Source organism: Chrysemys picta, chromosome 11, assembly GCF_011386835.1.
Source record: "Chrysemys picta bellii isolate R12L10 chromosome 11, ASM1138683v2, whole genome shotgun sequence".
In the NCBI taxonomy this organism is placed as follows: domain Eukaryota; kingdom Metazoa; phylum Chordata; order Testudines; family Emydidae; genus Chrysemys; species Chrysemys picta.
Window position 1 is genome coordinate 66,942,554 of NC_088801.1, and position 13,354 is coordinate 66,955,907.

The 13,354-nt window shown below is 40.3% G+C and overlaps 1 protein-coding gene across 4 annotated transcripts in view; it reads left to right on the forward strand.

Annotated features, from left to right (window-relative positions):
• SPAG16 (sperm associated antigen 16) overlaps positions 1–13,354 on the forward strand; it is a 786,899-nt gene that overhangs the window by 31,672 nt on the left and 741,873 nt on the right. For all 4 annotated transcript variants that reach the window (XM_065562140.1, XM_065562142.1, XM_065562143.1 and 1 more), the window contains 3 exons: positions 2,575–2,682; positions 7,710–7,827; positions 9,559–9,628. In XM_065562140.1, coding sequence (XP_065418212.1) covers positions 2,575–2,682; positions 7,710–7,827; positions 9,559–9,628 — 296 coding nt within the window. The remainder of the gene's footprint in view (positions 1–2,574; positions 2,683–7,709; positions 7,828–9,558; positions 9,629–13,354) is intronic.

Genomic DNA, 13,354 nt, shown 5'->3' on the forward strand with positions numbered 1-13,354 from the left:
TACAAATAAGGAAATGTTGAAAACATTAACTCTGAAACAATGTATTTGAATACATTAATTGAGATTTATTTGTTGATTTAAATCCATCTATTTAACTAACATATACATGGAGGATTTGATCTCAGCTGGGGTAAAGAAGCATAATTCCATTGTTTTCAATGTTGATTTACCCCAGCTGAAGATATGACCTTCTTTGTATATTAGTTACTTTTCAGTCAAGTCATATATCACAGTTTCAAAGCCAGTTGGAATATTAAATCTTGGTGATCTGAGATGCCTTGAATCTCTTTAGGCTTTGGCCTTTGATTTCAGAGGCACCTTCCAGTCCTATGAGCCTATATTTACCTGCAGCTGTAGATATTTTAAACCATTTCCCATGTTGTTTAAACAGAGGCTATGGACTGTGTGTGCATATCTCTAGTGGTAATCACATTTAATGTGCCCTTAACCACAGAGGGCCCCAACCACTATGTATTGCAAAGAGTTATAAAATTTCTAGCACCTGATGTGGTGGGAATGTATTGGGTAACTGTGATGATAACTGGATGTGTAGATCTTTGGGTTGTATATGCATTGTAGTAATAATAATAGTAATACTTACCAGAGCCTTAAGTCTGATTATATTTATATGGTTTACAAACATCAGTTAAGTTAGCCTTACAGTGTCCATGTGAGGAAATCTATTGTTCTCATTTTACAAATAGGAATCTAATCTACTTGTGGCACAAGAGATTAGGGTCCTGACTTTCAAAACTGTGCATACAATTATATACCCTGTTTGCAGCTGAAGTCAGACTGTCAAAGTGTAAAACCTTCCTCAGAATTGATAATCATTTAAAAAATAGAACCCTTGCTTGACTTCCTTCCCACTGCACCAAAAGCCCAAACAAGTTTGCTTGCCTTTGCCACAGAGAAAAACACCTTTTTGTTTTTGTTGTTTTTGCTCTTTCATTATGTGCAGCACTTCATACAATGATACGTGCTGCATACAGTGTGTAGGTAAGGCAAGATGTTGGTGTGAGAATGCGTGGTTTCTAAAAGGTTCCTCTTTATATTACAGATGATTCAAAGTTTAGGGCTGGGTTTTTCAGAGTTTACAGGAGTTAGGTGCCAAATTCCATTGCATTTCAGTGGGAACTGGGTGACTAACTCCCTTAGGCTCCTTTGACAATCCCAGCCTAGTTCTATAAATGGCCCTGCTTTTCCCGCCTCTAATTCTGTTTAGTTAACTGCTTGTGAAGAGAGCAAGACTGACAGCCCTTACACTAAAATTTCTGACATATGTACCCACCAAAAGGGATAGAATTGGCAATGCTACAGATGCAGTGGGATTTTCCACACTCTGAACCACAGTCCACCTGGAAGGATCATTTTCATGAACAAGGACTTCATGAGAGTCTTCAGTTTCTCATCTGAGTAGCATTGTGATGGTGTTCTTTTTTGAGCAGACACAATTCAGTAGAAAGTAGACTGAGACCACCAACTTTTTCTCCTCATTTCAGTTACTACCAATCTGGGATGGATTTGAATCAGTGATTTAGGGCTTGTCTACACTGCCCCATGATTAAGACTACGGGGATGTGAGTAGCAGTGGGTACCAAAGTGCTGCACTGTAACCACACCAGCAGGATCCACAAGGGGAAACGAAAAGGTTTCTACTTAACATATTCCTCTTCAAGCAGGACTACGTTACTGTGAACTAGGAACCTCATAGATTGCATCTGCAGCATCCACATGGGGGAGTGTGGCGGAGCGATGACTGACTGGTGCGGCACCTCCTGCTGGTTGCCTCAGGAATTGCCTCTTTTCAGCCCGGAGCGCCCTCTGCAGGCCAGTGTCTCGCCTGCCGCTGGCCCCATGTTCCTCCCAGACCCCGGTTCCCTCTGCCCAGGGGTTCTGCCCACCACAGTACCCCCTTGCTCTGGGTCTCCCCTCCTGGGGGAACCCCCAACCCTCTATCCCCACCTTGCCTCAGTGGCTACTGTCAGTCATCTTCTAGCCCCCATTCCCTGTGGTGGACTGTAGTCTATAAACCACTCATCATCGGCAAGGGGGTTAGGACCTGCTGCCTTTGCCTATCTCTGGGCTGCCCCCTGCCACCCCAGTAGCTTTTTGGCCCTTTTTGCAAGGCCTGCAGCCTGGGGGTTTTCCTGGCTGGAGCTCCCCAGCTCCCTCTGCCCTTCCCCAGCACTGCTCCACCACAGGTACCCTTCTCAACTCCCAAGCAGCCAGGTCCTTCTCTCTCAAGAAGCTAGAGGGTCAGGTGGGCCCTGATTAAGCTGGCCACAGCTGTGGCTGCTTTTCCATCAGCCTACCTTTTCCCTTGGCTGCAGCCCTCTCCAGGGCTGCTTTAACCCCTTCAGGGCCGGAGCGGAGTGACCACCCCGCTGCAAGGAGTTACAGTACAGGACTTTGGTACACAGTGCTATTCACACAACTATAGTCTCAACTACGGGACAATGTAGACAGAGTTAAAAGATTCTGTATTCCATTATCCATTTGTTAAATCATTGTCTCCCAAGTTCCAGTCTTCGAGAGATTGAATTACAAGTTTCCCATTGTGTTTTCATGCAGCAAAGCTAAGGAGGCTCTGCAAAAAATACAGAAAGAACGTGATTTCCATCGAATGCACCATAAGCGAGTGGTCCAGGAAAAAAACAGGCTCATTAGTGATATTAAAAGGTAAGCAAACTGATCTTTTTTTACTGTCACTTAACAGAAAACTAAGTGAGTTTGAGTTGTTACTTGGCAATGTAATATCATAGCTGAATTTTAAATTGTTAGACCAAAGCAGTTCTGATAATTGGCAGTTCTGCCCAGCCTTGAAAGCAGAGAAATGATAACCTAGGCCTCTAAAATTCAAATGTCTCCAGTGTTTCAGAAATTGGAGGAAACTTCCTAGGATGCACAGAAAGGAGACATACATACATAAACTATTTTTGGTACATAAAGCATGTAACGTTCCTTGACTGTCAATTCCCTTTTTTCATGGTGGTTGAAGAAGCTCACTTATTTGTTTCAACTTGAGTTAGATACAACTAAATCAATCTTCTTTTTTTAAATGTCATTAGTTCTTGTTCTTGACAATGATTTGAGCTAATCTTAGAATGTCATAATATACTTCTTTTTGTGTACAGCAAAAATGTCCAAAAGAAACAAAAAGAAGTACATTATGACATTGATAGGTAGAATGAAGGAGAAGGATTGGAAATATATAAAAGCAAATAGTACTTTGCATTTAAACAGCATCTTTCATGTGAACACCTCAAAATGTTTCCCAAAGGCAGGTGATATTTATGATAGTCTGGAGTGCAATCCTGATCAGTGAGGGGCTGTGTCACCCCTGAAAACTTGGGCACCTCACCGTGCTTTGCTGTTGTAGCTTCCAACTTGGTTCAGCAACTCTTAGCTTGTCAGCAGCACACTAGCCACCCTTTGGCTTCCAGCAGCCTTGGCTACTACTTGCAGGGTGACCCCAATACTCCTAGTCCTGAATTTCCCCCCCCAGAACATGTGTTCTGTACTGTCCAGCTCTCTCCAGGACAATTCAGATATTTTAGATCCATTGCCCCTGTAGGGAACAATATACAACAATTTGCTACTTTAACTGGAGTTACCCAAATAATTCACAACACTGGATTAGTTTTGATTAAAGAATAAAACACATGTATTTAACTACAAAGAGAGATTTTTAAGTGAGTACAATTATAAGGCATTAAAGTCAGAATTGGTTACAAGAGAAATATAGAGAAAATGCTTTCTTATTAACTAAATTTAACAAACCAGACTTGGTTCAAGGTAAAATTCTTACTACATACTCTCAGCCAGGGCCGGCGCTTCCACTAGATGACCCTAGGCGGTCGCCGAGGCAGCAGGATTTGGGGGGGCGGCATTTTGCCGCCCTCAACGGAAATTTGGCGGTGGGGGGTCCTTCCACTCCAGGTCTTCGGCAGAAATTCGGCGGCGGGTCCTTCACTTGCTCCAGGACCTGCTGCTGATGTGCCCCGAAGATGCGGAGCGGAAGGACCCCCACCGCTGAACACCCCAGGCCCCCTGAATGCTCAGAGGAGGAGCGCTGCCGCCTAGGGCGGCAAAAACCCTGGCACCGCTCCTGCTCTCAGCCACAGGGCTGACAAAATTGCAGGTCAGGATCTCTCCCAAAGTCAAATGGCTGCTTCCTTTGTCATCTTAGGTGAAAAAGAAAGAGAGATAGGTAGGGAGAGAAGCTTTGGGGTGTTCTTGCCCCTCACTTTATAGTCTAGTCCCCCTGTGAAATGCATTTTCCTGCGGGTTACCCCTAGATAAAATTCCTTCCTGCTGTGAGGATGGAGACTAGGAGTCTCATGGTAAAAAAGGATCCATGCTACTGTTTGTTAAAATATAGATCAATGTGTTACTGCTCCCCTTCTTTGCCAAAAAATGGTTACTTGGCAAGTGATTGCCCATCAACTTTGACATATGACTAGAGGCACCAGCTTGTTTTTTTATCTTTAAGAAACAGGTTTATCCACTCCCCAGACTTGTCTGGTAACCACATTTCAGTCATAATTTCAGATTATGTTAATAACTTTACATATAATGTTGCTACATACATTTCACCATGATATTATTGACCAGTGAGTTATTCGTTTTCAAATGATACCTCACAAGGCATATTTTGTACAAGTATCATTGCAGTAGTGTGTAGGGAGTGAATACAGGGGAGCGTTTTGGTCACCGTATTATCCCCACTTTTCTTATGGAGAAGCTGAGGCACAGAATGGTTAAGTGAGTAATTCAAGGCCAAACAATGTGTCAGTGGCAGATTTGGAAATTTCACACTGGTCTTGTGTCTCATAGCCCTGTGCTCTAACCCACAGACAACAATACATCCGGTAAAGCAGGAAGATGTTTTTAAAAGTAGCTTTAAGATATGAGTCGGAAACAAATACTTTAGTGGAGCTTCAGTATTGTCAAAGAATTTGTATTGAAAAGGTGTGTGAGCATCACATTGCATACCTTCTTGCAGGTGCTGTACTACAGCTGACAAAGTTTGTCCCATCGAGTTCTGTGTGAAGTGTTTTGTGTATAGAGTTCATGGGGTGAAGTCCTGTCCCTAGAATTTTTTTTTTAATTTATTTTATCATTATTACCATATATGAACTTTCCATAGAAGCATTTAATTTCATTCATTACCCGTATTTATTACCTTTAAAAGACCCATTAGTGTTTGGTCAGTCTCTTATCATTTTCTGTGTATTAATTCTGTTCAGAGTCTAAAAGAATGGTAACTATGTATTATAAAATCTACTTGATGTTGATGTAAAGCTGTCTGTCACTTTATCCATTCAAAGGATTTCTAATGCTTTACTCCTCCATGCCTCTAATGCTGGGGATCAGTTATTTTCCAAAAATGAGCATCTGGCTGCTAGTGATAATTGCGCTTTAATAGGTTTCAGAAGCAATAACCTCCTTTGGGCTGTAACCTAATAGAATAGGGTCCCTGGGTGGTCTAAATTTTAGTTACCTTGAAAATTCTATGTAACATTTTCCTCCCAGACACTATCATTTTAAGGTATGTTTGCACTTATACTGGCCTGTAGCATACAGATGTTGCATGCCCAGCTAGCATGGGTATAAATAGCAATGTAGATGGTGAGACACTGCTTAGGTGATAGAGTGCCCTACCCACCTGACCCCTAGGGTATATACCCTACATGGCTCTCTACTTGCCCAAAGTGTGCCTGCCATGTTTACACTGCTATTTTTAGCAATGTCGTGTCCTGTTGCCTCCCACTTGCTGGAGCCTTTCTCTGCTGTAGCGAAAGACTCCGGCAGCAGGGAAAGGTTCTGGTAGTACCTCACTACTGGAGCCTTTCACTGTCGCATGTAACTACACACTGCAGTGAGTATGGATGCAGCCTGCCTTTCAGGCAACATGTAGCTATGTGAACCCTACGCACCACCCTAAGTGCAAACAGTCATAGATCATTCCCACCATATATAGAGAGAGGTCCCTAATTCCTCCACATCATCTTCTGCAGGATTTATGATTTCCTTTTTTGTATATTTTCCTTATTTTAAATGGAGTGAAGTACTATTGGTAAAGTATTTTTGTAGTAATTTTCCTTAATGGTTAAACAAATAGATGAGCTATTGGCTTTCCTCTGGATATTTTCCCATTGTTACAAAGTGATATCTGGTTTTTAGATCAATTTTTCCACCAAGGTTGTCTTATCTTCTAGATCCGTCAGTAACAAGTTGTTGTACCTGTGGGAGTCAGGCCCTTTGAGGTGGTCTTTTCATTAATTAGTTTTTCTATCCTTGTTAATAGTCTTCTGAAACTTGAGCTTTCTACCTGGGATTTTAATTGCTTTAGGTGCAAATAAACTCAAACTGTTATATGAATATTCCCTATGAGTTCTTTAATATTAATTTCCATAATTTCATCATTACAGAATAGCTGCTGCTCCTGGAAATTTTGTGCTCCTCTCCCTCAGCTAGTATTACCTCCCATTCCTTGCTGTCCAAGGTTAGGTTACTGACCAATACATCTACATTGCAAAACCAAAAAAGGCAAAAAATGTGCCAGCAAGTCTCAGAGACCAGGTCCACTGACTGAGGCTTGTTGGGCTCATGTTATGGGACTAAAAATAGCAGTGTAAATGTTTCCCCTTGGGCTGGAGCCTGGACTCTGAGACTCACCTCCCGCCCCCCAGATGGGTTTCAGAGTCCAGGGGCCAGTCCAAGTGGAAATGTCTACACTGCTATTTTTAGGCTTGTAGTGCGAGTCCCAGGAGCCCAAGTCAGTTGACTAGGGCTCTGAGATCGGCTGCTGCAGGGATCTGGTTTTTTGTTTTGTTTTTTTTGCATTGTAGATGTATCACCAATCAACAGTAATAATTCTTTAGAATCTCTTCCTGGGGTGGATCAATTTTAAAACAAAGTTTGGGCCAAATCCTGGGAGTTGCAGATGTTAATTAAGTACCTCTCAACATCCTTCATGATTTTGGCTGACTCACATTATATGCATTTTAACTTTACAGTCTATCTTACTGCAAGAAAAATCCCAGTTTTGTCTCTTTTTGCCAGCATTCTGGCAAAACACAATATTCTTGAAGTTGTTAATTGTTGTGTATTGAGCTGAACAATTTCTCCTGAAAAATATAGCATTCTCATACTTTGATTCATGAGTTGGTATGGGTGACTTAGCTTCTTGTTAATTTGATGAAAGGATCCAAATATAGTTTCTACTGTAATTAATGCTACAAAATTTCATATTGTAGCTGATTTCTCTAAATTAGTAGCCTACTGGTTGTCAAATCCTATCTGCATTTTTCTTTCTCCTAATGAAATAACATCCATCTACAAGAAGGAAGCAAAGATTAAGAAGGAAGCAATGATTAATAAAGGTTAATGTATGTAATGCATTTAATGTATTTTGAAGATTAGGGGAGTTGCTGAACACAAAACAAAACTGGATAGATTACTTCAAAAGGTTTTGGTGGCAGGATATACAGCTCCTATTACTGAATAACTGATACATAAATATTTTTCCTTGGCACTCCAGTGGGGTGGTTGCATGCTAAATAACATTAGCTGTGTCCTGTGTTTTGACCTTTCTACATTTTATTCTTCTCTATAGTACATGGGGGAAAAGTTGTTTAGATGGAAATTGCTGATTTAACTCAGTCATCCTTTAAAATACATTTGGCTTTTATTGTTCATAGGCTGAAGGCACATTATGCATCATATGAGCCAATGCTGAAGCAGTTGACTGAAAAATACCAGACTATATTGAGACAGAAAATGCTAACCAACCTGGAGAGAGACAGAGCAGTTGGTCAGGTAAAAACCATGGTCAGCTACACTGGCAGAAACATACTGGCAGCTGATTCATAATTTTTGTTTAAATAAGAATAGGCTAGATTATTTCTGAGTTTCATGTGACCTATTTACAAATATTTTGTTCTTTTGAAGTTGCTATAAGAATCTTGATGCTTTAGTTTTACGTACGCCGGACAGAATATTAAAGTCATATCTGTCTTCAAGTGCCCTGCTGATGTTATGTAGCTGAAGAGATAAAGTTTTATTAATGGTTTAAACTGGAAGTATTTACAATCAACTCTGTATCAGTGAGACAAAATCACTAAAACAGACTGGAATTTGTCCTCTCTACTAGGCCAACCTTAAGTTGAACAGGGACTTTACTTGGGTGAAGGACTGTGTTAAACAAATTAACAACAGGAATGGGCGTACTGGAATCTTCTTTTTAATCATTCTTTCAGCTTTCATATTTGTGAATGAAACATCAGGGGAACTATGACCTAGTCAGATGACTTGCATTGAAACTGTATCAAAGTACTATAATTTTAATAATATATTAATCCTTAGAGCCCTGCAAATCTGTGGATATCTGCTTTATATCTGCGGACATCTGTGGACTATGTTTGTGGATTGTGGATCGGATACAAGTTTTGTATCCACGCAGGGCTCTATTAATCCTTATGGATACTGCACAGGAAACCATCTTTAAAGGTTATTAGCTGCCACAATAGTTTTAATCAAATATTGTCAGTCAAAAAGGTTTAAAGAAAGGTATGTCAATTTATCTCCAATAGTTTCAGGAACTTCAAAACATACCTGTAGAGATGCAGTATCAGTAAGCTTCTATGATCTAAGCCTTCTAAGATCATTGTTAACCTCCAAATAATTTAGCTCAGACCCTAGAGAATTACACAGTGCATTTTTTCTACTTGGGAATGATCTTAAAACTCCTGCTTCCTGAAGTGGTAGGTACCAGACACAGACACCTTTGTCCTCCAAATGGAGAGAGAGAAGTTGTGTTTTGCCTATCCGTGGCCCTTTTAGTTTCATCTGATCTGTAGATTGGTATAGATGATATCTTGCCCCTTTAGCACAGGGATGAGTTGAGAACAAAGGTCTACATGAAGGAAAATATCCTAGAGGAAAAGAAGGGTTACAGTGACATCCAGAAGAAGGGATCAATCATTTAAATGCGTAATAAAAGATTTATCTTGCAAAATCATCCTCTGATGCAATGAAAATGAAAGAGCTTATACATGACAGGTCAGTTTACCACCTACTAGGCTACCAGGATGACCGGCATTCCTTAATGTACAGTACCATATTGTGTGATCAGTTTTATTGTGACAATGCTGTGAGCCATATTGTGTCATCAGGTTAATTTTTAATTCAGTGAAAAATTATGATTAAAAGTTGATGTCACAATATGGCCCATAACATTGTCTTTATTTGCATTGTTTTAATAAATATGCAAAATTCCCACCAGAAATTCTGGATAGATTATTTTATATCATTGTAGGATTAAATATTTTCAAAATGAGTTATATTCGAGCTATTTCTTGAAAAAGGAATGGAATGAGTTGAGTAATTTAAAATCTTTATATAGTTAAACAGCGATAGCGAGTTAGATAAATCAGTAATTGTACATGGTATTTACTACTTATTTATGCATGTGTGTTCTGTCTTCTGTACTCGTAGTTATAGGGTACAAAAGCAATGTCCTCATAACTGTTCTTTATTTTTACTCTTTAGGTTACAGGTTTACAAGCTACATTACAAAATTTAGAATCTGGGCGTGCCAGTGAGATCCCTGTGACTAGAGGTAAAACATTCTGTTAAACGTTCACATACACTATGAGGAAGGCATCTATATATAATACACAGTTTGAAATACAGTGGAATCTCAATTTTACAAACACAAGTCTTATGAACAACAAGTTATACAAACCTTTTGTCCTGGTGGGGAAAAAGATAATCACATAATGAAAGGGATGTAATTGAAGAACAAGTCAACATCCCTTCACATGCCAATGCTTTCAAGGCATTGAAAATTGCCTTGCAGTGTTTGAAGGACCAGAAGAAAGTGATGCAATGCATCATACTGCAACTTATGCATGATACCAACTGTAATTTTAAGAAGCTCAGTTTAGTTTTATGAACTCCTCAATCCCTGATTAGTTCATAAAATAGTGGTTCTACTTACTTGCATTTCAAATGTTTTAGTGACAGCTACAAACTAAGGATTCAGTTTTGTAGTTTTATCACTTGAATACTTATTCTCACGTTTTGGTTCTATTGAGGACAATGAAATTACACATGTCAGTAAGGACAACTTTGCCTGAGTAAGTGTGGCGGGATCATGACCTAGAAACCTAATTTGGATCTGATTCTGCCATCTAGTTCACTATGTAGAATATAACCAGGAGAGCAGTCTCCTCTAACTCAGTGTAAGGTTGGTAGAATTTGATGTTTTGAGAGCTTTTAAAAATTCTGGTTTTGTAGAGCTCAACAACTAATTTTAGCATATTGATCTTCTGCGGAGGTCTTTAATAACAGAGGGTATATAATACCTTCTGGAATAACACCTATATCTGTATCTAAAAGAAGTACTTACCCTGACACTTTGAAAAAAGGAAGAAATTAGTGTAACTATTCAGTGAATTTTTTGTAGTATCCTCTGTGAAAAAGGTCCTTTTATGTGCTTTATATCCCTTGCTGTGCTTTTTTAAATTACTTCAGGGGAAACAAGGTCTGGAAAGAACTTCAACTTTTTGGTTTTTCTAATTCCTTTATTTGAGTGAAGGGGACAGCAAGTATTTCCCTAAACTATTGAGACGATTTATTTAACTCTTAATGCAGATATTACAGCACTCATCTTCTTCACTGCCATTAATCCCTTCCCTTTTGGTCATGGTTTGGTTTGTGACTCTTGATTTAAAGGATGCATATTTTCACATTTCAGTTTGTCGCTGTGACACTAAACACCCCCGTATCCATACCCGACACACCCATTGTAATAATCTTTGTAAAAAATATGCTGTGAGGTATCATTTGAAAATAATAACTTACTGGTCAATAATATTGTGATGAAATGTATGTACACATATAATATTGGGAAGTTGTGAATTTCCCTGTATGATACTAGCACATATTCAAAACCACACAGCCTTTCCTAGGTAAAAGTTGTTAAACAGGTCTATTATAAACAAAGGGATGTGTACTTACCTCAATTTACATATAAGTAGTAAACAGGGTACTAAAGACAGTGGGAGAAAAGAGAGCAGGAACAGAACAATTTGGATTTCAGCAAACACACAGGTGGAGGAGAAAAAAGCCTGGAGCTTCCTTCACCATCAGACTCCATGTCACCTTCTTTACTGCTTGAATGAGCTTTACTCTGAAGGGTAACCCTCAGAAGAATCCACTTCAGAGGTTCACTGGACTATTAAAGAAAGGGGCAAAGAACCCCATGTTGTCTCTTTCACCTAAGAAGACAAACACACCAATGCCTTTAGACCTCTTGGAGAGATCCTGACCAAAGTCAGTCACTATCTTTCTGGAAGACTATGGATGAGAAAGGTCATCTTGAACAAAGCCTCGAACCAGAATTTGCTAGATTATATTTTAGACTTTTAGATGCATGTTTTCACTTGCATTTGCTTGTAACCATTTCTAATTTAGGATTTTAAATGAATTCAAGTATATCTTCTTTTTGTTAATAAACTTGTTTTATCTTTTTAATCTAAACCAATCCAGTGTTGTGTTTAAATGGAACTGTTTGGTAACTCCAGTTAAAGTTGCAAACTGTTGACTATTGACTCCTTACAGGGGCAACGGATCTTAATATCTGAACTGTCCACTAGAGGTCTGTACAGTGCAGAACAAACGTTTTGGGAAAATCTGGGACTGGGAGTGTGTTGGAGTCGTAACAAAGGTTGGTGGAAGCCAGAATGTGACTGGTGCTTTGCTGACAGGCTGTTTGGGTCAGAGCTGCTGGATTAGGGCTGCAGCTCTTTATAGACACTCAGGGTGTGACTTGCATGCTGGTAGTCTGTTTGTGAGTGGCCCAGGTTAGGACCTACAACAGCAAAGCATTGTGAGGCATCCAGGGTTACAGGGCAGGCGGTGACAACCTCTTACTGGTCAGGATTGTACCCCAGAATGACAGTTGCTTTCATCACATACGTTCATTTAGTGGTGGCAGGATGCCATTTCCAATACGAGGTGCCCAGAGTTTCCACAAAATGCCTCTCTGTGGTAGTGGCATCTGAGAGGGCAAGGTATTTTTGTTTACCCTTATTTGGATGATTGGCTAATGAAGGTTGCTGTGCCTGAAGACCCGTTAAGCCATATTGCAGTTACAATCCATCTATTTTGGACCTGGGGCTTCTCAACAATCAAATCAAAGCAATGCTTAACTCGCAGAATTGTGTTCGTAGGTGCCACACTGGACTCGGTGGAAAAAAGAGCCTTTCTGCTGGAGGACAGGTTTCTGAGGTTGAAGTAGCTTATTTTCAATGCTGGGGCGTGTCCGACTTGAAGAGTAATCTTTTTTTCCTTGGTCTCATGGTGGCCACTACCTATGTAACTCCTTTTGCCCAATGAGGCCTATGCAGCACAGGATGTCTCAGGTTTACTGTCCAAGTCCGGAACAATTTGCACTTGTGGGTCACCATTCATCTTACTTTCACTGGAGTGGTAATTTAAGAGAACAAATGTCTTCAGAAGTGTCCAGTTTGATGCTCTGGCAGTATTGGTGAGGTTAACTTTAGATGCACCAAACAGTGGTTGTGGGGGGCACATCTGAATCATCGGGTGCTTCGAGGACATTGGTCTCATCAGGAAAAGATTCTGCACATCAGTGTGTTGGAGTTGAGAGCCAGCTGTGTAGCCCTCAGATCATTCTTTTCTCACATGCATGGAAGGATGGAATAAGTAGTAATGGACAATACTGCTTCAATGTACTATGTCACCAAAAGGGGTGTGTGTGTGTTCACTTTCCTCCTCTTTGTGCAGAAGCAATAAGGTTATGGGATTGGTGCATCCTCCACTATGTGTTTCCAGTGATCCTACATTTGCTGGGAGAGAGTAGTGTGACTGCAGACTATCTCAGCAGAGACATGTCTCAGAAACATGAGTGATCCTTGAAGGATTAATTGGTTTACTACATATTTGCCAGAAGGAGTCGACCAGACATGGACCTGTTTGCAATAATGTGCAACAGGAAGTGTTGCCTCTTCTGCTTCAGAGGCAGCAGGGACATCCAGTCTTTGTCAGATGCTTTTCTACTGCAGTGGGGAAGGAGCCTGCAGTATGATTTTTATCCCCTTTCTATTGATTCAGAAAGTGGCAAGGAAGATACGTCAGGACACGGCGAGGATGATTATCATTGCCCCAGCCTGGCCACACCAGCAATGGTATACTGTCTCTTCCAACTGTCTGGCAGAGTCTTCGTTTGTCTTGCTCTGTCACCAGGTCTGTTGTCTGAACAAGAAGGGAGGTTTCTTCATTCCAACCTGCAAGTCCTCCATCTGATGGCTTGGGTGAT